Source organism: Aythya fuligula, chromosome 26 (assembly GCF_009819795.1).
Source record: "Aythya fuligula isolate bAytFul2 chromosome 26, bAytFul2.pri, whole genome shotgun sequence".
Lineage (NCBI taxonomy): Eukaryota > Metazoa > Chordata > Aves > Anseriformes > Anatidae > Aythya > Aythya fuligula.
The window spans coordinates 1,504,604-1,528,440 of NC_045584.1; the positions used below are offsets into that span (position 1 = coordinate 1,504,604).

Below are 23,837 nucleotides of genomic sequence, written 5' to 3' on the forward strand. Positions count from 1 at the left end.
CGACAGAGCCACGGTAGTCCTGGAGCTGTTGGTGCAGTTGCCAGCTCAGAACAACCATCCGCAGCTGCTCCAACCTGCATCCTGCAACGACTTCTGAGTCTACACTGTGAAAACAAATACCTCCCCTACAGCTCCTGACACCAGGTCAGCTTTCTTGGTTCCAAAAATCCCTTGTGCTGGTAGCTGCTGCCATCATTTCAAGCAGAGAATTACCTTGGTGTTCTCGGAATATGCCTGTCTGATGTTACACTTAAAATCATGGGCAGCGAACAAACCACAGCCTCAAACATGGGCAGTAGTGCGGACGCTGGAGGTGAGGAATTCCAACTCTCATTAAAACTCCCTTTTAAATGCCTTACAGAAAAGGATGGAGGTGAAAAGCTGAAAGCAGAGTATGAGGTGGCGGTGGTATCACTAGTGATTATCCTGTTGGTGTTGGACTCTGGTATTAATATTGCTGAATTCTGAATGCTACTCCTACCTTTTATTGTAAAATTACCAGTACAGAGCTTACTTTTTTGGTGCAAATTCTGAAGTTATTAATGCACAGAGAAATTAATGTGCAGATCTGCCTGGGATTAACAAAATCTCTCTTGGGAAGACTTCCCATTAAAGTGTCCTGATAAGTAAGGAGGATGGGGACCATTCAGCAGCACCATAACTCAGCAGCACTGAGTCTGCTTATGGGAGGCTTCATTAGAGTAGTGCAAAGTATTTTAAAGCGAAGCAAACATTTTTGGGAAATGAACAAGGAGTTTTGGTGTTCGATCAGGATTTGAGTGTACTGGCGGAGGTGTCTGGGAGGAAATGCCAAAGCCACACTTCGGGTTCATTACTCGATATGTCTCTATGAGAAGCTTGCACAGTGACACCTGCTCTAAAAGCCTGTAGAACTGCCTGTACGCTCACACACTCGTGCACAGCTCCTGAGCTAATGACATAACGTGCTTAAAGCTCGGGATAACTGCAGGCAGTGGAATTGGTTCACGCTGCCCAGTCCAGTTGATAGCACTCAGTCTTGAGTTTTGTCACAACAAAGTGACAAAATATCTGGTGCTCACAACCAGGCCCCCATCGTGCCCTTCTCATGTGTGGTGACACCAGGGTGGGTGTGCTTCGGGCTTTGCCCACGAACACAACGTGGGCAGTGGGCAGAGCAGCTGCTGCGTGCCAAATCTCTGTTGTTGGATTTACGGCTGAAAAGGAGCAGACAGGAGAAAAATCCATTCCTGGGCTGGCCTTCTGTCACCTTCGGGAGGCCAGGTCGCTGGTGCACCTCTACACTGGTGATGAAAAAGATATCTCTTCCCCAGACTGACCTGTTCAGCTTCTGCTGCCAGCCCTACAGCTCGTTATACCTGCACCAGCTCAACTGAAAAGTGCTCTTGTATAAATTTTCTTTCTACCAGGAAGTTTTTTATGGCTGTGATAAAGTCACCCCATATCCTTTTCTTTGATGAACAGATGAAGTGCTTTTATCCCTTCAAGACAGAGCATGCTTTGTTCTTTCCCAGGGCTCTGCTGGGAGCCCCCTTTGGCCCGGTGCAGCATCCCAGGACCCGGAGGGAGCAGGGGAACCTCTCTGCTGCTGCTCAGCACCAGGGTCCCATCACATTTAAGGTCAGCATTGGCTCCTCGGACCTCAGCAGCACGCTAGGAGTGGCTGGGTGCTAATTACCCACTGCCTCCCTTCTCCCCAAGGCATTTTGCTATGTTATAAAAAACACATTCACACCTTACGTTAATTTACCATTTATACAGACGCCTTCACAAGAGGCGGAACAACAAAGAGCGGCCTGTTTGTGATAGAATACGATTAGCCAAAGATAAAAGAAGACTTTTTTTTTTTTTTAATATTATTATTTTATTTTAAAATCTCAGCGCAGGGCTGGAGCCCCGCACGCCGGAGCCAGGCGGGGCGGCGCAGGGCTGCCTGTAGCCGGCAGGTGGTGCCGCCGAGCCGGCCCCGGGAATAAAGTCGGGAGAGAAGGGAGCGGAGAAATGTGACCGAGATGGGGCAGTTGGCACGGGGAGGAAGCGGATAGGAGAGAAAAAAAAAAAAAAAAAAGAGAGAGAGAGAGAACAAAGAAATCGCGCTGCAGGAGGACGGGCGGCAGAGCTGGCTGGACTCTTGGGGGGAGAACTTGCAGGGCTGCGGGAGCAGAGGCGAGCAGACGGCTTTGTCTGAAAAGGGCTTGCAAAGGCACCACCTAATCCTGCCGCTCCCCTCCCATGCTGAAGGGAAGGAGGGCTCCTGGGAGGCAGAAAGAAGGGGAAAGCGTTGGGGGCTGCGGCATCGCGGCGGCCAGGGGAGAGCCCGAGACCCCTCTGCTGCTGGAAGGGGTCGGGGGGGTGCGAGCAGCCCCTGCCCTCGCTGCCCCGCACGGTCGGGGATCGCCGGGGGGTTGGAGCCGAGAGCAAAACTAGCAGCTTGCAAAGTGAGATTCCGGAGGAAATTTAAAGAGCATCCGGATCCGGAGAAAGACAGAGAAAGAAAGAGGAAGGGAGAAATAAATCAAAACGCGGAGAGAACCCGAGGCAGCTGAAGAAAGGACGGGCGAGAAAGAAGCTGACACCCAGGCGGAGATGGGGTGAGCCTGGCAGTTTATTATTCTTGTATCGCTTTATTACTGATGGCAGCCGAGCTATTTTTAAGGTAACTGCAAAAGAAATCAAGGCTTTAAATTGCATTCTTTATTTTTCTTTTTTCTCTTTCCATATTGCAAGCTTTAAAGTTTAGACTCGCCTTTGATTTTAGGGGTCAGAAAGTAGGAAATTGCAAGTCTGCAACTTCTTAAATCAACTCGTGTGTAAGGGAAGCCTCTCGTGATACATATGTTGTGTGAAGCCCAAACTGGGAGACTTGCTGGGAGGACTGGAGCTGGGCTGTGTTCCCAAACTTTTCCAGAAGTTGGAAGTTGGAGGTTTTGTTTGGCTGTTGTGACTTTGGCACTCAGTAAAATGGATTCTGTTTGCATTTCTAAATGAATAAATGGCTGGTTGAAATTCCCTGCTGCTTTAGTTTATGATCCTCCTCAGATTTTCCAAGAACGAAATAATGCGGCGTGGATGTGGCAGTGAATTCTGGCATGGAAATAGGGGCTTAGCCTGGTATTTAATTTATGCCCTATTTATAAGTCTCAATCATGTAAGTTTAAGGACCTGACATGTTGTTGTGAGTTTCTTGTGCAATAACTCCTTGTGGCTGGGGATCTGTAGGAAACCTGTCTGATCAACCCCCTCCAAATGTGTGGGTTTGACATTACAAGACAAATAAATAAAATTCTTTGAGGCTTGTTTTCCTCTTGCTGACTTTCCTCTCGGACTGTCTAGATAAATGACTGAGCATTCAAACACACGTTCAAGAGGCAGGAAAGGCAGAGACAAAGAATCAAAAGTGACAGCAGTGTGAATGTGGCACAGATCCTTTGAAGTTGGCAGAGTTTGTGCTGATCCAGGGTAAAGCAGCAAGCGTCCCTGTTTTCCTGTAACTTTTCCAGTGATCCACAAAGTCGCTGTAAAACTTCTAAAGCTGCCAGGAAGGGTGTAGCAAGCAGAGTTTGGGACTAGCTGGTTTATTTCCCAGGGCTGTGGGATGAATCCTTCTTGGATCAACCACAGCTAACACCCAGCAGTTACGTGATTTTTTTAGAGGGCCACCAGCTCCCGTGGAAGAAACATTTGGACACTGTCATCATCTCAGCCTGCTTGGATTTCACTCTGTAATTGTAGCGGTGTAGTAGCAAAACTATTGTTAAGCCAGAGATGACGTTTCTACCCAAAATTCCTTACTTCCACTTAACTCCTGAGTTAAAGTGTCTTCTTGCTCACACGTTGATCACATGGGGTTATTAAGTAGCTTTCAGCAGCATTTAGATTCCTCTTCATACAAAAGAGATTAAAAGCACACCACCTTTACGTGATGTTCTGGCAGTAGATCTTAGTTATTCCTGAAGCAGGGATTCTGGTCTTTGTTCCTCCGGATTAGATTTATTTTATTTTATTTTGTAACGTCGTGTTCTGCTTTTCATGGACAGGCTGTCCCTGGTCTCTTCTGTACTCACTGCCCTGTAGATATTAATGTTTAGCATTTCCTCTCTGAAGAGGATTGTTGTCAATAACGCTTGATCCTGAGGGAAGTGAGCGTAGGTCCTAGCTGTGTCTTCAGTGGACACTATTTCTCTGACTCTGCTAGGCGCACTGTCAAATAGAAGCACAAGCAGATGCAACTTCTAAGTTGATCAGGATAGAGTTTACCCACTTGTCACGTTTATCAACCAAAGAATTCAGCCGCTCTTGTCCGTACAGCCATCCCACTGACCTCTGCTGAGCAGGCAATTCACATGGGCCTCGTAGAAGGGGCTGCTGCTGCTCCTGGAGCTCTGGCAAGGACAGGTCGAAAATAGCAGCAGACCTCAGTGAGTTCTACGAGCGAAGGCAGGCGTATGTGCCTAGAAGTGTGACGGGTCCTGTAGCCTGTAATGAAGATGCAGAAGCAGAATTTGTGTCGCAGGCAAGGGGCATTTTGAATTGCATACGTATCTCCACGTCTCTGGTTCTAATTATTACCAGACATGTTTTTTTCTCAGGAACGTATAAAGAATTATCTAGCTGCACTCCAGCTCTGCTATTTTCTAACTGTAATTATTGTACAGACTTCCAGCAACGCTGTGAGTGCGTCAAAAGAAAGAGCTGTTGAGCTCAGCAGCAGAAGTAACAGTTGTCCTGGGAGGGTGAGTGTGCAGATTGTGCTGGAGACACCCAGCAGCAGGGTACTCAGCAGCTGAGGTACACTGTAGATAGAGACTGGTTTCCAAAAGGGGTGGAAAAAGACTTTTGTTCTCAAAACAAAATGAAAAGGAAAGGGAAAAAACAACAAGTTATGTCTTTAAATGCCCTTGATCCCCTTTCTCTGTGCCTGACCTTGTGTGCTTGCCGCTATTCCCCACGCTGATCCCGACAGGAGCGTATTCAGCTGGGATTCCTTTGCTGCCCTTTATCTGCAGGCAGGCCAGGAGGCAGCTGCTTTTCATTCCTGTGCTAAACCCTGCCGGGTAATCTCTTGGGAGTGGGGGGAGGCCGAGGGGAAAGCAGCCCACAGCCAGCTCCTGCTGCTGGAGCTGCGCTGCTGAACCTTCCCCGTGAAGTCTGGCCTCTCCCACCTGGGCGCTCGCAGCGTTGTGCCCAAGGTGACGTGATGCAGCACAGATTGAGAGCAAAGCTGCAGCTGAGGGGGCTTGAAAACCTCCCTGGCTGTTAGAACAAAGGGCTGCGAGCCAGCCTTCCCAAACTTTGGTCCTAAAGCAGTGGGGTTTTGCAGTTTGGTGTCTAACACCCAGTGTCCCTTTGTAGGGAGCTGTGGTTGCCACCGGCTCTGGAGGGAGCTGCACCCAGTGGAGGGGAAGGGTTGGACTTGCAGAAGAAATGCAATGGGAAAGAGACAGGGTTTGATTCTGCAGCCCCATTAACCCCCACTTCTTCCCCAGACAGCACTGACACACAGTCAGCAGCTCTTCAGGCTGCTGAGGGAAGATAAAAGGAAACAAAGGCAGCAGCCGAGGAGGAGGAGGAGGAGGAGACCGCTTCTCCCGTCCCTTCTGTGTTCCAGTTCTGCCTTTTGAAACACTGGGCTCGGAAACGCGTTTTCCCTCAACCCACCCCAGGCAACCCCCTCCCTGGAATTATCCAGGGCCGTGCCGTGCTGTAGGGTTTCTCTCTCACGAGCTGGTGATCCGACAGAAGGAAGAGCCCCGGCCCTGACGCAGCCAGCGCAGCCTCCCAGCTGACTCAGCGTGGCGGCGGGCTGAGCGCCAGCGCTGAGCCACATTTCTCTCATGCTCGCCTGCTCACGTACCCCTCTCGGCTCTGCCCTGTGGACACCCATCCAGGAAACCAGCCCTTGCAGAGGGAAAGGGTTTTGAGAAAGACGGCAGCGAGAATCGGAGGGTTCCCACCACGGCAGCTGGGAAATTCTTATCTGCTGCTGTGGCTGGCAGAGGGCCTTTATCACAAAACCACCTCTGTTTTGGGGTCTTTGAGCCCAGCCACAGGGCGCAGTGTGAAAATACATTCCTTGGTCTCTGTGCTCTTGAAGGTATCGTGCTCCTGGCAGCAGGAGTAGCACACCCCAAAGCCCTTCCCTACCCTTGTGGCTGAGCGTTGTTGTGCCCAGGGGTCACAGAAACAAATGATTCTGCTGATCTGGTACTTTGTGATTTCTCAGCTGGTGTTTTTGATTAGTTTTTTTTAGATGAAGGGGGACAACAGACTGCCTAGGTGTACAGCGAGGTGTTTAAAATGATTCCCCTGCCTGCATCTGAATGCCAGGAGGCTCCTTTCTCTGACAGGTAAATGAGTGTCCCTGCAATGAGAAGCTGCAGTGAGAGAGGAGTCACACGTGAACTTCTAGAGGTGCCCTTGACCAAACCCCATCCAGGAACACCAAGGCAAATGCAGTTTGTGAGCATGGAGCTCAGCACATTCCAGCTGCTGCCTCAAGTGCCTAAATTGCTTATTCCTAAACCTTGGAAGTTTGCAATATTTGTGTCTCTGGAGTGCTTCGAACTTGGACTTGCCCTCCAAATCTCTCTCTTAAAGATCTATAGGTTACATTTGTGTCTAGGATTCAATCCTGCCCCCTTGTCACATGCTTTTAGAATTGAAAACAGGATGGAAACAGGATCCGTTTGGGGAACGGTGATCCTAAAAGCTTCCCCCTCCCAAGCACACACAACAAGGTTTCTTTCTGGTCATGCAGCAATGGGGCAAGTGAGCAGGAGGTAATAAGTAATTCAGCTAACCAAATGGGCATGTTTCAGGTGGGTAGACAGGATTGTGAGGCTACAATTACTGAGGACAAGAAATAAAAGGTTCTCAGTAGGAAAAATCCTCCAGATTGCACAGAAAAAAGAAAAACAAGGACAAAGCATGAGCCAAATGCAGTGGTGCAGTCAGAGAGAAACCCCTCCCCACACCCTGCATCGAAGCTACTGAGCAAAGACATTGCTGGATGCCATAAAAGATCTAAACCAAACAGTGTTTAAAGAAAAAATAAATGAAAAGGAAAAAAGGTTTCTTCCTCTTGCCCTTTTCCTTTCAAAGAGGTCTGGCAGGAGGGCTGCAGTTAGCAGCTACCCTCAGGTTTAGGAACCTGCTGATGAGAGCGAGCCTGTAACTGTCAAATAGGATTTTCCTGAAGAGGTGGTGTTTGCCTTGTAAATACCCCAAGAAAGTCAAAGCAACAAAACATTGCTTCTCCGAGAAGGCTGCGCTGTGTGAGGAGCCCACCAGGCAGCTGAAGTCGGGGGTGTGGTGAAGAGAAGGGAACACGCGGAGCTGCCACGGAGCTATTGAAATTCAAGCATGGAGATAAATGTTTGGCTGAGCAGCTCTTTCAGAGGCTGGCTGTCCCCTCTTCTAACCTGGGCTATTCCTTAAAGCGGGAGATGTTTCCTCGTGGGATTTTACACCCTTATCTCGGGGCTGGAGGTTGCACGGGGGAACGTGCCCGGTTTCCAGCCCGGTCTGTGTCTCCTGTGGCTTAAGCACAAAATCTCTTCACCTTTTTGCTTCTCTTGTGCTGCTAGATTCACCTGCTGGCTTGAGAGGATGTCTCTGGTGAGGATTAGAGAAAGATCTCTGTGAAATCCTCCCGTTCAAAACATCCCTAGCAGAGGGACTCATGGTGGGCTGAACCCCATGTGGAATTCAGGCTGTGAGGCAGGGCTGGCCCTGCTGCAGCTCAGACATCATCATATTGTGGCGTGGTGGGTCTGGAAAGCATGGTGCCTGTGGATATCCTGATCCACGTGGCCCCACACACTGCAGGTGCTTTAGGGGATGGTGCTGGTTCCAGTCCCTGGTGCTCCCATCCCCTTTGGAGAGGCCTCTCCTGGCGGTGGTCCGTCTCCCATTCTGTTGCAAGGGAGATTCTCCAGCGTGCTCCATCTGCAGGAGCCCTGGATTATTCCAGAAGCTCCTATTTAGGATCAGCCTCACAGGCCTGCAAAGAGCCTGCATCCAGGCAGGACATTCAAGGACAGCCCATAAATCTGGTGACATATGTGTTCAGATTACGCTGAATCGGAGAGGCAGCTCTGCTTTTAATCTCCTCCAGTCTTTGGCACCTCTTTGCCCGCTGTTCCCCCACCAGGTAAGACATGGCACGAGTGCAAGGGAGTGAACTGATGCCACCTGTACCTCCTTGGCATCGGGCAGTGCTTGCAGGGTGTTCTCCCCCAGGCTCTTGGCAGCACCTCGATGCATCCCAACCTGGCAAGTTCCCTCACTCGGAGGCAGTGAACTCAGTCCCTCTGGCCCACTCAGTCCTCACCACCCCGCTGACCCCATAAATTAAGAGGACAAATAATGATTTGCTCTCATAGCAATGGTGAAATGAGCAGCTATTCATTAAGAAATCAATTTGGATACCGTAGTGATGAGGATAATATAAGAATCAAGGTAGCAATGAGACCAGTGAGCAGTTGTGCATGTCAGCTTAATGACCACTGAGTCAGACTCCAGCCAGTGAGCAGATCAGCAACGATTGATCCAAACCCTCTCTTTGTGCATCCTTCCCAAACACCCAGCGACCTCCTTCCAGCATCTCTCCTGAAGGAGAATCAACAAGAGGAGGCAGCATCCCAGAGCCAGGTGCTTTGCTGTTGTAAGGAACACGTAAGGAATAGATGGATTCATTAAATTATGTCTCCATTTTTGGGTTTAGCTGTTTGGTTTAGCCTGGTGGCTGGGAGCCTGCTGCTGGAGTGTTGGGGGACATTTCACTTGGGGGAAATTTACTTCTAAGCTATCTGTGGGGTGTGGGACTCTTAGATTTTACCCTTTCCCCAGGGCTGGGTACAAATGCTGGCAGAGTGGAGACCTGGATCCTTTCCAGTTGCCATCAGACACTTGCTGATTGTGTGTGCATCTCCGCCAGATCTTTGTCTTATCACTCATTTGATTCGCTTTTTCTTAATTATCTATGAAGGACAGCCCTGGGGGATGTAAGTGGGTTTATTTACACGTGCCCTTTCCACTGGTATGTCCACGTTGTTACGGGGACTCCCGGCTGGGAGCAGGAAAAGAAGAGTCAGCAGTTGAGGATGCGTGGCGTATGCAGCATACACCCTTAAAACACAGGGGAAAGAGGGTTGTGGAGGGAGAGAGAACATGACAGTTTGAATCCTGTGCACTTTCAAGACTATTTTTAAATGCTTTGTAGTGTTTTTGGAAACAGGAGGTCAGCAGCTTGGCCAGAAGCAAGCTGAAACAGGCGGGTGCTCCTCACACATTACTCTGCTGTGCATCTCAGATGTCTTTCAGCACCGGCTCTTTCCCTGCTCTGAACTTCCTCCAGCACCTATTCCAGTGCCACTTGGTCTTGCCTGCGTCCCCTCCTTGCTAATCCACTCAGCTGTGCTGAGCTGTGTCAGACCCTGCCGTGGTTCTGCTGCTGAGGAACATAGAAAGGTTGAGGCAGAGCCTTTTTCATTTGTACCCTGTTAGAGACGTGCCCTGAGATTTGCAAACGTCACAGGCTCTGTCGTCAGGACCTCCCCGGAGCTCACATCCCATATTCTCACATCAGTGGAGTCTCAATTCCTTGGTTTTCTTCCCTCTTGGCTTGCACTGCTGCCTACTCACTGTCTGTTTTTCTTGTGTTCCACCGCTTAGACCCTGGGAGAGCTTTTGTTGTGTAGTGTTTGCTCTAACCTTGTCAGACAAGTATGTGAGCAGCGAAAGGAAGGCTTCCGTGCTAGCCAGCATCCTCTGCAATAGATTCATGTACTAGCTAGATACATTTTGTGTCATTTTACTGGATTAAAAAATAAAAATAAAAAAATACCACACCTTTCTAAGGCAGTTGGGAGAAGGCAATGATGGGCTGCCCTCATGGAGCAATCTTCAGCCCCCGTTATCAGGGGCGTGCAAGGTGGCAGCAACTATTCCCATTTGCGGTGAGGAAAGGGGAGACATCGCAGAATCTTCTGAAATTCTTCTTGTTTTGCTTCCCTCAGAGGCAGACAGGTGCAGGAGTTCCTGCCCTGGCACCAAGCAGGCAGGTGAGGCTGCAGACATGCCCTGCTGCTGTTGCTGCCAGTTTGCGTTCTGCTGGAAGCGAAGCACATCTGGTGTGGCTGGCAGCCGGCCTGCTCGTGGAGTCTGGGAGACTTTCGCATTTCTAACTGGAAGGGAAAGACCTCTCGGAGACAGCATGAAGCTTTGTTGCTCCAGGGAAGACCACAAGGCATGAACAAGCATACGAGGAGCATCGAAGACAGCAGCGATTATGTAAGGACATGAAAAGTGGAGCGCCCTTCCCCACTGACACCAGCAACAGTGCATATTTCAACGTACCTGGCACATCTCTTGGTGTACCTGAGACCAGGGGAAAAGACCTCATGCCCAAGGGCTCTGAGCTACATGAGCAGGCAGCCAAGAGCCAAGCCAGCCTCATGCAAGTAGAAAAAACATAAGCAAAACCCTGTGAAGATGGGCTGCTCTGTCTGATAGACATTCCAGAGCTATTTGTTTTCTATTCCTGGTGCTCAGAAGGAAGGCAATGCTGGCTTTTGTGGTTACACTGATTATGAGACAGCAGACAGCAGGGTGCCCCTGTCCTGGAGTGACCAAGAGGAAGGCAGAGGGATTTCCATGTATTGAAAGGCTCAGAGATAGGCCAAGCAGAGAGGGTAAGGGATCTGGCAGCCTTCGGGTTGCAAATTCATCTTCTTACCCCTCTGCTTCCTTTCTCTTTTTGAGACCTGTGGTCCCGATGGTAGAGGCAGAGCAGAGCAGGGTGGGGACCCCTCACTGCAGAGACTACTTTACAAAGCAAATGAGCAGGCAGCTGCCTGCATCTTGCTGGGGGACAGCACAGGGCAGCCACAGGGGTTCCTCAAGTTGTGCCTGGCTCCGTGCTGCATGCACTGGGTGAATTCCCAGGTCCTGCTGCAGCACCAAGACTGCAGGCAGAGAAGGTTATCCCTGGAGATCTGTCAGGGCGTGTAGCAGGGGCTGTCCCATGCACCACTTGGTCCCAAACCTGCTGCAGTCAGCAGGAGACTTTCCACTGACGCTGGGCACGGAGCTCACCACTGAGGAGCGAGCACAGGAATAACTGCTGTGCGTGCGAGGGGTGATGTGAGGAGGGTTTTCCGTCACGGTGTCACTGCAGCCAGCATCACGTGCGTGTGACTGGAAACGTTAGAGCCTTCCAGGCTCCTCCGTGGCCCTCTCCCAACAGCCGGCTCCTGCTGCCAAAGGGATTTGCTCCAGTTACACGGCTCACCCAATTATCTGCCATGACAGGGAAAGAAAACTTATTTAGTGATGAGAGATCGTTACGAATTACAAGCTCTGCAAGCTTGGGACAAACGAACCCCTTAAGTGCTGCCTGGTTGAACGCTCTGTCTGTGCTCTGCGTGATAAATAACAGCTGAATTTCTCCATCGCTAGGAAATGAATCACTCTGGAGGCAAAACCAAAAAGGAGCCTCAATCCAGCTAGGAGACCTGAAAAGGAGGCTGCTGGAGGAGAGACGTGCACTAACCCCCTTGGCCTGTAGTCTGTCTTACGCTTACTAACAAATGTCAACAACTAAGTAATGTCCCTCCTTTTTCTTTCTGACACTAGACCAGGACTTGGGGGTCAAGATGCAGGGACATTAATTTTCCCTAACTCTGTGTCTTGTGTCTTGAAGGATAAGTCATGATCAATGTAAAACATGGTTTCTGTTAGTGGAGCCCAGAGAATTTGAGTCTCATTTGAAAATCAGACTGTGGCTGAATAAAACCAGCCAGTGAGGATGCCCAGGAGGGGCTGGTTTAGACCTTTACGCAGTCTGCTCCTGAGCAAGCGATCTGAGTCAGGACTGCAGCCTGGGGACAAGGCTGGAAGCTGGGAGGGAGAAGGGAATATTTCATTTTTTTTCCTAAGTTTTGGTGATGCCTACAGAAAACACCGGGTACTGGCATCTTCGTTCTGCTCACTGCAGCTGTGAGGACTTGAAATGGGCTGGAAATAGAAATTTGTGGATTTCAGGGGCTCACATGTCGCACGATTGTGACTGTGCTTTGTTTGCAGCTGTTGAGCCCAGGGAGGGGGTTATGGGATGTATCCAATCCCATCAGGCTTTGTTGGCTGTAAATAGAGTGTGGAAATGACCAGTGCCTTGGGTTTTAACCAAAGGCAAATGGAGACCCCATAGGCTGGTGCACCTGGGCTGTTGTGTCACGGAAACATTCCTTCCTGCCTCTTGAAATGCTCAAGTTACATCCTGGTGCCTGGGATTCGACTCCTTAGTTCGGCTTAGACACCGCTGGTTACAAAATGCAGGCAGTGCTTGGTTCGGTGCTTTCACACAGCAGCTGCACATTGTGTGGTGAAGTGTTTCCTCTAATTCATTCTTAAGTGACTCGCTTTTAATCCTGCAGCGTGACCTCTTGCTGCAGGATGCGCTTCCCAAGCATGAGTCAAGGGAGGAAGAGCTGTGCTGAGGGGAAGGCACTTCTTGTGCTCACACCCCGAACCCACAAACCCATCCTCCATCCATCCACCCATCCACTTACAGGAGTGATGGGGAGCTTTGGTCATGACTCCCCTGATAAGGAGGGACACTAGAAGATACCAGTGCAAGGCTGTTTGAGAGATCTGGGTCTGTGGGAGCTGCAGTGCTCAGCACCTATGTCACGGATCCCTGGAGTGGAAGCAAACAGCAGAAGTGCCCCTGGCATCGCATAATGCAATGCAGGTGCTAGAATTTCAATCCACCTCTCCCATTGCTCAGCTTTCCCTCTGCCCTCACGGCTCCGTTCATCTCTCTTGCAGGGAGCAGCCAATCTTCAGCACCAGGGCCCATGTTTTCCAGATCGATCCCGCCACCAAACGGAACTGGATCCCCGCCAGCAAGCACGCTTTGACTGTCTCCTATTTCTACGATGCCACACGCAACGTGTACCGGATCATCAGCGTGGGGGGCACCAAGGTAGGGAGTGTCTGCTGAGAGCAGCACACAGTTTGAAAACAAGTTTGTCTCCAGCCAAAATCTGTTCTGCAATTGATGTTTACTGTGTCAAGCTGGCCAGTTCTCAGCATGGGGCACGTGCTAGCATTCCCACTGCAAGGAATGGAAGATAAAGCACTGTTTCCATGCTCAAGCATATTTAGTGTTGGACAGTTGACTCTGTGCTGATGGAAAGTGTGCCATAGGGTCTGATGTCCTCCTCCTCCACTCCTCTCTCCCTGCCCTCCCTATCTCTGAGCATGCAAAACATGAGATTTTTCTAAGAGCCTTGACCCTTTGTTAAATCTGACCCTGTAGACAGAATGGACAAAGGCTGAGGGACTCTCAGAGGCAGTTTGTTCTGTCACCACCCCAAGACAAGCTTAACTCTCCCTAAATTTTTCTTGACAGACATTTTTCTGACTTGCTCCTGAAGGCAGATATTCAGCAATCTTCCTAGGCAGTTTATTTTGTTGCTACGCTAACCAAGAGTCTTTCGTAATAGCTAGTCCTAAGTGCAGTTTAAGCCTTTTCCTTTTTTTTCCCTTACTTGCTATGAAAATGGAGAACATCAGAAAGTTTTTCAGTCCCCAGAGACACTCTGTCTCGTCTCTTCTCTTCTAGCAATGAAGGCCCAATGAAGCTTGTGATACTTAAGCTTTTTTCTTTTTTTTTTTTTTTTTTTTTTTTTTTTTTTTCCATTTTCCTTCAGTAGACAAGAAGATTTATATTTGCTCATGTCACAAAGCTAGGCTAGAAAGACTTCTGGTCACCAGAACCCTGAATTGCTGTTTTATACAGTAAAAGCAGGGCTTCTACCCCCAGTCCCTACAGTACATAGTCACTATGGTGGTCAATCCCACACCATCATTCTGAGGCAGCAGCGTGGAGATTTCTCTGACTCACTTTTGCCTCTCTCCACAGGCAATCATCAACAGCACTATCACCCCCAACATGACCTTCACGAAGACGTCTCAGAAATTTGGGCAATGGGCAGACAGCCGAGCTAACACGGTCTATGGACTGGGCTTTGCTTCGGAGCAGCACCTCTCCCAGGTAACGTGGCAGGTGCTGCCAGAGCCCTGATCCCAGCAGGGTGAATGTCCCTGAAACCCATAAGGAGAAAAGATTTTAGGGTCTTTAGATGTAGTGCTGTTCCCACTGTGCTAAAGTCCGATGCACGATGCCAGGAAATGCTTTAAAGGAATATTTGCAGTGTCCTGGATGTCACAACATGAATTTGGATTTAGGGCTCAATTTTTGTCATCTCTACTTAGCTAATCCCACAGTTTTCAGTGCTGTGGGTAGTGGCAGGCGGGGGCTATTCCCTCAATTTTATTATTAATTGAAGAGAAAGTAGAAAGCACGTTGAGCGAAGTAGCAAAGGGAGGAGGAGTGACCCAAACATCGATTCTAGTTTGTTCCGCATTTCAGTTCAGCAGCAGAGTGACTTTTCCGCTCCCCTCTAGTTTGCAGAGAAGTTCCAGGAAGTGAAAGAAGCAGCCCGCTTGGCAAGGGAGAAGTCCCAGGACAAAACAGAGCTGACCAATCCTGCCCTGAACATCACATCTCACCAGGTAATGCTCAGAACCAGGCGTGGGCAAAGCTCACTGCTAGGGAAAATGGTCCCTGCACTGATCTCTGGTAACTTGTGTATGCTTCTATCCTTCATCCTTTTCTGCCCGAGGGCGTTCTCGACAGACACTGAGGTTGGAGATTCACATTTCGATGACATCTGTGGCCCTGAGGTCACTCTACTGAAGCACATGAAGTGGATTAAATAGTGCTTAAGTGGAGCTCCTGGGAGGGTTTACAGTCCTCCCTCTTTGACAGTTAAACTATCGTAATCATTTGATGTCTGGTAAAGCCGTGCTGGAAGAGGTTTGGGGTATTTTGCTGGTGGTGGGTTTTGATTTTGTTTTCTTTAGAATGGCTCTCCCAGGGCGTGACAATAACAAGCAAGCAGCATGCAGGGGCGTGTGTTTGTTGCCTGGCTGAAGATTGTAGGAAGGAAGATGCAAGGCATTTCCAGCATTTTTTTGTTTATTTTTTGGGGGTTGCTGCAGAGGGGTTTTCTCCCAAGTGTTTCTGGATGGTGGTGATGTTGTCCATGGGGGTCTGTGGAAAGACAGAGACTTCTTAGCACTGGTGACTGAGAAGTCCTCGCTAGACTATTTCCATTTCTGTCCTGTTCCCACTGTGGAAGAGAAGGAGCTGTGCTGTGAGAGCAGAACTCACTCTCCCCTACCTCAGGAACTCTCCACGAAGGTAGAGCTGCAGGCGTGACAGCCAGTCATTCAATTTTCTTTTCCCCAGGAGACCAAGCCAGAAAGCTTAAGCCCATCACATATCATTCTCACACGTGTCACGCTTGCAATTTTTACCCGTCTCCCTGGATAACTAAATCAACTCCAGCAGCAGTAGGGTGGAGAGGAGGGGATAAGTGGTGGAGAAGCCTTCCCGTCTTTTTCTCCTGGTGCAGCAGTTCAGCGTTGAGGGTGAAGTTGCCCTCCCAAATAGTGTGCTCCAGAGGTTTGCTGTGTGTTTCCCCGAGCTCCTGGCAGTAGGAGAGGAGCTGTAGGATGGAGGACTCTGCGTTCTCTGGGTTGAGTACAGATGGAATGGCAGCAGAGGAGGAGGAGGGAGTGCGAACAGTACCTTGGCCTGCAGTGAAGAGAGGGAGGTGGAGGCGGTGGCTCTGCAGAGACTGGAAATGTTGCCTGGGGTGGAAAAATGGGGAAAATCTGCCTTGCTGATGGCTCCCACTAACTCGACCCCATCCTAATGGGTGGCAAATGAAGAAGGGAGTAGGACAAAGCAGTCACAGCACAACCAAACTTTTAGGTAAAGCACTCCCTGGTCAGTAATAATTGCCCAAGACAGATTCACAGCCAGTTGCAGCCTGGAGAGCTCTCCTGGCTGGGAGATGGGCTGTGAGTGGAGAAACTCCTTCTTGTCCTGTTTGTACCAGGCAGAACACATCAGGTGTCCCAACAGACACATCCAGCAGCCCTGTGCTGCTCTGGCAGCTTGCAACAGAAGGGATGAGGTGGTCAGAAAGTGTTAAACACAGCTCTGGTAGATGGGCTAAAGCTCAATTTGTCCTTTGTACTTGACTCAGCAGTGCTAAAACTGCCACAACCGAGCCCATGATCGCTCTTCCCATCCTGCCCCTTCTCTCCACATGAGAGCTTGCACACAAGGATGCAAAGCCCCTGCCTGCAGCCATCTGGCAGCCAGGATGCCGACACGGTGACACACACAGTGTCCCCTGCCTTGTGGGCACGTGGACCTTGTCCTGCCTCTCCCAGCCCGTACACATCAGCCCAGCAGCCCTTCTGCTGCCGTCCTGCTGCTGATTTTCAGTCTCTGCATTAATAGAGCTTCAAACAGGAGCTTCACCCTTGAATAATTGATTGTGTTTCTGTTTGCGAGTGAGCACAGAGCGGATCTGTCTGCTGAAATTAAATCAGAGCGCTCTGATTTTCTGCATCTGCGCTAGTTTATTTAGGCTTCAGACTTCCAGAGCTGTGGAAATCCCAGGCCAGCAGCTCTCTGTTATCCTCTAGCACCTAGCAAGGTGAGGCAGGGTTTTGCAGGTCTCGCTTCTTGATCGCTCTCTGGAAGGTTTCTTGAAGCTGGTGTTCAATACATCTCGTGGCCCCGTCTGGCTCTATTTATAGATGTCAGATGACTCCAAAGGCAGGTGGCTGTCCTTACCCCAGGCGTGTAAGGGCTACCTATCAGCTCCAGCAGGCTCACCAGCCACCTGGTCTCACAGCCCCCAACTTAGGATCCCAGAGACTCATTGCTCAGGGAGTCTTTTTATAGCTCAGTTTGCCCTGTTTGTGCCAAGTTTCTTCCCTGCTGTGAGAGGAGGCCGTGAAGGAAGGGTATTCTGGAGGGACCTGTGGATATAAAGTTTGCTTTGGTTTCTGTGTATTCATCTCTGCTCTGCTCTGAGTTCCTTCCAGCCTGGGAGGGTGAATTGTCTCTGCTAGCCCTGATGTACGCAGGAATACAGAGCTGTATCTTAAATCAAGGTACAGAAGTTGCAGCTGAACCCAGGTGGCAAAGCAGGTCTGTCTTTAGAGTTTAAGTCTTTCCACTGCTCTGAGAAACTGCAAGAAAATCCCCTTAGGAATTCAGCAAAACCCTGCAAGAGCCGACTTGAGCAGCTTGGTGTGTCGGGCACAGCCGTGGGACTTGGGTTACAGGCTGCAACGTCTCTGACATTTGTCAGGGGGAAGCTCGGGGCCAGAGAATTCAGTACCTCAAGTTGGGAAGGAAAAATAGCTGGTGTGTGCAAGCTGTGAGCCCACCTGCTCAGGGTGTCTGTGCACTGGGATCGCTGCCCCAGCATGGCATGGAGACAGGGAAAGGGAGGACGTAGCAGCAGAACAGGGCAGCTGCTGGAAGAGCTGAGCAGGACAGACACTGGCTTACCTATCCAAGAGAAAGCCCTGTGTCCACACAGCTTCTGAAGTTATAATTATACCACGACTGGTGCTGCTGAGCCATACGTGAGGGTCTTTGCCACACCTTGTCTTGTAGATGTTGAGCACACCTCCTCCTAGGAGCTAGGATTGAAAGCCAAAGTCTCTCATGAGTGTGATAAGAACTAGATCTGTGAACCCAGGCCATGAATGAGTTTACAGGGACCTTGTGGCCACATGGCTCGTCTTCACTGCCGTAAGATAACCTCCTCTTCCTCACCCCTCAGGTACTTCCCAGCCCCATCATCAGCTCCAATGGACCAGGAGAAGACAAACTATTCCGCAGCCAAAGTGCCGACGTTGAGATAAGCACAGAAAAGGAGCGGCTGAAGAAGATGCTTTCAGAAGGGTGAGGCTGTCAAGAATGCTCTCTGCTCCTAACACCTAAACTCTCTGTTTTGGCAGGATTTGGAGCGTGTCCCTGTCATCCCAGTGCTCATAGTAGCCTCAGACCAAATGTTGTTAATCCAATACTCCTTGCTGAGTTAGCCAAATAATGCCCCAAGTCTGCCCAAACCCTTCACAGTACCAAATTCCTTTCTTCCGTGGGAGAACGTTCTCTCATTTCAAAGGTGAAATTTGCTGTTGCTGCAGCATGGGAAGGAGAATGCTTTGTGCCTGCAGCAGGGATGAGTTGTTGCCAGTTATCTGCAGATCAGTAGTCTGTGATACCAGAAGATGTTCACACTTTTCCAGCTGGCCTAGGGCTGCATTTGTGTTAATTCCCCTGATGATTCCAGCAACATCCCTGCTGCTTCCTGTCTTTGTCTGTTCAAAAGACTCGGGGCTAGATTCTGCCCTGTGGCTCCTGCTGAGCTGGGAGCTGAACACTTAGAATATTTTTAAGTTAAAAGCAAGAGTCCTGTGATACCTTCTGAGTCTAGGGTGGTAGGGTTTCATTCAAAGCAAACTTGGATCCAACAAGGGTTTAAAAATGGATTCACAGTCCTATGTGGCAGAACCCTTTTCTAGTAGCTGTATCTCCCCTCCTGCCCCATTAATCTCACAGTGTGGTTTCTGCAGTTTCAGGAAAGCACGTGTGGCCTCAAAAGTGAATATTATGTGGGGATAAAGGAAAGAGAAGTAGATTCAAGGGCTGGAGGAAGCATTTAAATTTGTGAATCAAGACGAAAGTCAAATAGAAAGCTGTGCAGGAAGAGGGAGCACCTCCAGGAGCATGGTTTCAGTGCATGTTTGCACTGCGGGGAGGGAGGAGAGGGAACAAAACCTTTACACTGAGACCCTCACACTGTCCTGCACACCCCCCTGTTCGCTTACACAGCTCGGTGAGTGAGGTCCAGTGGGAGGCTGAATTCTTCAGTCTCCAGGACAACAACAACAAACTCGTGGCTGCTCTCCATGAAGCCAACGCCAACGTGGACCAGTGGAAGAAGCAGCTGGCTGCCTATCAGGAGGAGACAGAAACACTGCGGCAACGGGTGAGCGCTGCAGGGCCCTTGCAGAGCAGATCAGAGGAAACCCTGTCCCAGAGCCAGATGGTGCCCTTGACCCCGTTCTCCCCTGAGGTTCCCTGAGTGTCAGCAGGAGACAGGATTCAGATCCAGGATGCTGCATGCGCCTGGCAGGGAAACATGCCAAAGAATAAGGCCACATAACAAGGGACCTCTCAGAAGAGCTCCTGTTTTCTGCAGAGCAAGCTGGGGCTGTGCGGAGTCCCTGCAGATAAAGGGAAGAAACCAGAGCCCAAAGTCAAAATGCTGCTTCCCTTCAGATTTTCTGGGGGTAGTTCCTAGGTGCCAGCACTACTGGGTGAGGACCATGCTTCCCTAGAGCTGGACACCAGGGCAGTCTTTTGGCTGCTGGCAGGAAGGATGGACATTGCTCTATCTGCTATAATTAGCTGGAATCCAAGCTGCAACATCACGAAACCCGTGTGGCACAGTACAAACGAGCCCTTGTTCGGTTGGAATAATGGGATCATTTGACCCACGTAATGTCAGAGAGGTCACAGATCAACTGAGGAGCCCTGTGTGTATCTGGACAGAGCACTGACAGTCACACAGCTGGATTTTATTTAGGGGGAGGGCAGCAATGTATCTGGGAGAGGGTGTTAGGACAGTTGGAGTTCAGCTGCGAAAGGACTCCAGAGCCCTGGAAAAAGAAGCATAAAACCATTTGACTTCTAGATTGCACATTATAAAGACAGCAGGGATTAGAGCAATTAACAGCTGTTTCCACTTGATGGCTGTTGTGTGGCCAGTCTGTGCAGCAAACAACTGTCCCCCAGGATTCACTGTGCCCGTTGCTAATTCTCAGAGCTGGAGTCAGGCAGTAAAAGTTGAGCAGAACATTTTTTTCTCCTCTGCAGCAGAAGCCTGCCCTAGGCATGGCATAGGTCTTGGCTGTGTGTACGTATGTGTGCATTTTGGGGGCTGGCTGAGACAAGCTTCCAGTTCCCTGCCGTTGCTCCACGCATTCTCAATTGTTTGGTGGCTGTTCTCACAGCCAGGGGTTAGGAGTGAGGCTTTCTTGGGGCTTGGGCAAGGGGCAGCCACTGTGATCTTTATAGAATCACAGAATAAACCAGAGCTCAGTGAAACATCTAGATTTTTGTCTCTAAACCAGGGCATTTGGGGACCAGAGCTGGTTGATTCTGGCCATGGCCACGTGAGCTTCACATCTTGTAGTCACAGTTACAGGAATCCTAGTGCAGGATTCGTGTCACACCAGGGGTTCAGGGTCTGTCTGTGTGAAAACACCCAGCACTGGAGCTCTGCTTGGAGAGCTCACTGCAAGCCTTGTGAGAGCTTGGGCCTCATCAACAGCTGCTCCAGACCTTCTGACGAGCCTTTAAAAATGAATCCTTGTCATGAATAATGTAAGCCACTGGGCTGAATTTTTCAGGAACGGGGAGCACTCTTGGGCAAACCCATCCTGCCAGCTCTGCTCTGGTTGAACTGCAGTAACTCCCTCGCCTTCAGCAATATCCGCCTGGGGATGTAAATGGTGCTGGACCTGGCCATAGCTGTGGGTTGTAGGCTCATGTGCTTGAGCTGAAGCCAGTCAGGACTTGCTGGAAGTGCAAAACTGCAGAAGGAAGCAGAGACAGAGTCTCTAGGCAGAGTTTTGCTGCAGTGCGTTTCTGTGCACGGTCTATGCAGAGCAGGAGGAGGGAAATTTTTTCCTAACAACCACAGGAGGGAAGCTGCTACCCTGTTGTGAAAGCCCAGTTGGATTTGCAAGAAAGCCAAAATGTGAGAGAGAATGACTGTTGGTGATAAGACATTGGGACACTTCTGTATCTCTGAGCCTTCCTTGCTTCTGTGCAGGTAGCAGAACTGGAGTCGCAGGGGGCTCACGATTCCTCCAGCGAGAACAACAAGGAAGAGCTGAGCCAAACCCTGGAGGAGCTGGAACTACTGATCAAGGCTAAAGACGAGGTAATACTCCCTCAAAGCAGAGGAAAACCTGAATCTGGGTGGGCTGTCAGTCACCAACACCCTGTCCTTTATAGCTTTTCTGAGATCTGAGGGCACCTCATGCTCCTGCACAAGATGTCCATGCAAGCCAGGAGCTTCCGTAAGCCAGCACAGCCCCCTCAGTGATTTCTTCTCCCCAGAGAGACAAATCTGAGTGTGAGTGAAGTGCTGGGAGTTTCCCGTGCAAAGGGTCTTGAGCACAGAGTCTCAGCCAGTGCACAAACGACAGGGCTGTCTTATCCCTTCCCCTCTCAACCATCTTCAACTGTAGTTAGCTTCTAGTGGAGTAATTGCTTCTTGCTTTCAGTGCATTTAAATTAATGATTTAACGCTGAGTTTTAATTACAGAGGCTGTGAAGGAAGGGAGATGTGTAGAGAATCTCCCTGCTTTGCACAGTTGTTGACTCTCTGGTAGCTGTGCTTCAGTAGGATGTGTGACCAGAGCCTTAGGCTTGGAGCCACGCAGCAGAGATTGGGGCAGGCAGGTGCTTTGGGGTTGGCACGTGTTTTGGGGTTCTTCTTCTTTGAAGAGATCTCTTGCCCCACCCCAGATCTACTTGGGGTAGAGGTAAAACCCTCGGACAAAATGGTGCAGAGTGTTGACCCAGCAGATGAGCAGAACCCCCATGAGCCTGGGATGGGATATTGAGGTCATAAAGGGAGGTATAAGGAAGTCAAAATTTGGAGCTGAGTGTGGTTAGGTGATCCATGGAGCAAAAGAAGGGGCTTTTGCTGGGGTCTGCGGTGGGAGGTGGCCCTGCTGGGACAGGGGTGGATCTGGTGTGATGCTTTTCCTCTCTGTGTTTTAGGAGATTCAGATGCTAAAAAGCCAGAAGTGTGGTCGATGGGAAGCAGAGGGTGAGCGTGAGGAGACCCTGCAGAAGCTTCAGGTAAGGATGGCAGATCTGGGGACACCTCTGCACCCGGATTAGAGGGACCTGTCCCCATTTCTCCTTTGAGCCAAAGACTGAATGCTGCAGAGCTGCCATGCCTCTCTTGCTTCAGGATGATGAGGACTGGTCCTTGCAAGTCTCTGCCTTTCTCCACCCAAACTGTGTTCCTCAGAGATACAACGTGGGGCACCAGAAGCAGGCAGTAGCAAATCCAGCCTGCACATACTCTCCTCTGGCACTTGCAGTAGCCCCTGACATGGGACTGGGAGGGATGGTGGTGTCCTGTAACCCTCTACCTCTCTCAAGTCCTGCTCAGCTTGCTGGATGGCCAGGGATGGCTAGGGAAGAAGAGCTGTGGCTCGATCTGGCAGGCAGGAGGGATGCAAGCTGCTCTGCACTTCAGGGCAAGGGCACAGATGGAAGCACGATCTGTTGTGCCGTCTCTGGGGGTAGTGCCTGTGCGTGCTTATCTCCGAGCTACTGAGCGAGGGGATCTGCTATGGGGCTCAGCCCCATACCGAGGCACTGGTTTTCATAGAAGGATAGTATCTGCAAACATCAAATGCCATCAGACCTGGAGATGATAGGTATCTGGGGAGGACCTCTTCAAACCACAGATATATAGATGCCTGGGTTTGAGGGACACACGCTCACATGCACGTGTTTACTGGGGTGCTGTGGCTGAGGATAGGGAGGACCCCCTGTGAGAGAGCTGCTGCAGTCCTGGGGTGGCTGGGTGTGGGCAGCCTTGCGCTGGGGTGCTGGTGGAGCTGTTTGGTGGAGATAAGCGTGCTGGTCCGTGAGCAGCAGGTATCGGTGCTGGGGCAGCCCCCTCACTGCACTCGTGTCCTTTGGCAGGAGTTGGAGGCTCGCAACGCAGAGCTGGAGCGGCGCCTTCACCTGGCCGAGCAGACGCTGGCGGAGACCCTGGCGGAGAGGGAGAAGGTGCAGAATGAAGTCACCAAGGTGGCGGAGATAATGGATGTGAAGATATTTGAGCTCAGTGAGATCCGTCAGGGACTAGCCAAGCTGCTGGAGAGCAACTGAGCAGCAGCATGCTCGGAGGAGACGCCTCCGGAGGAGGGGAGCCTGAGCTGGGACTGGTCGCTGACAGCAATTACAGTCACGGAACAGCCTCGAGGCCTGTTCAGGCAGGATATGCCACCATACCAGCAGCTGCCTGGACAGCGTGGAGACCAGCCGCAGCCACTTCACTGCCCCTTGAACATCCAGATGGAGGGCAGAGAGGATCCGAGCTCCTGAATCCTCCGCAGGGAGGATCTACAAGCCACAGCCAGGCCTCTCTGGACCCTGCCATGGCTGTGGCGTGGTCCAGAGACTGCAGCTGCCCCTGTGCTGCCTTCCCAGCCTCCCTGCTGCCACACCGTCTCCAACATTTTTACCGTTTTCTAGGGGAAGGGACTAAGCAGCCTTTGCATTTTTTTTCAGTAGTTTTTTAGGGAACCACTTGCCTTTTGCAGAATAAGCTGCCTGTTTCCCCACCTAGAGAGGGAGGAGAGGTTCCAGCACGCTGAGGACATCAGTTGCTCCTCTTCCTCTCTCCCAACCCTAACAATTTTGTGTCTTTCTAACAGGAGCCAGTAACACTGGTCACTGTCAGGAGCTTCCAGAGGTAGCAGCCGCCCCACTGCAGAGAAGGGTGCTTCCCTGACCGCGTGCCCTTTCCACTGTTCAGTCACATCCTCCAGAGGAAAAAAAGAACTGCAGGTTTCAAAGTTCTTATTAGTTTAACGCAGTGGGATTTAATGACTTGTTAAAACTTCTTCAAGCTGAGAGCAAAGGCCTGGTTGGGAAGGGGGCATTTGAGAAATGAGTCGTCCCCGTGGGGATGGCCAACCGACTGCTAGATTGGCATCTCTCCCAGCCTCTAAGGGCTGCAGTTAATTGAAATTAAATGGAGCAAATCGCAGTTGCTCTTGGGTGTTTTTTTCTTTTTTTTTTTTTTTCCCCTTCTCTCTTTTATTGGGAAACAGTCCCCAGA

At 50.4% G+C, this 23,837-nt stretch overlaps 1 protein-coding gene across 1 annotated transcript; it reads left to right on the plus strand.

Annotated features, from left to right (window-relative positions):
* Positions 1-2,366: 2,366 nt before the first annotated feature.
* HOMER3 (homer scaffold protein 3) lies at positions 2,367-23,765 on the plus strand. Its single transcript, XM_032203704.1, has 9 exons — positions 2,367-2,591; positions 12,832-12,988; positions 13,931-14,062; positions 14,476-14,583; positions 17,730-17,851; positions 18,785-18,941; positions 20,793-20,903; positions 21,752-21,832; positions 22,694-23,765. Exons 1-9 carry the CDS (start codon positions 2,587-2,589, stop codon positions 22,880-22,882), a joined length of 1,062 nt encoding a protein of 353 aa, XP_032059595.1. The 5' UTR covers positions 2,367-2,586; the 3' UTR covers positions 22,883-23,765.
* Positions 23,766-23,837: the final 72 nt, after the last annotated feature.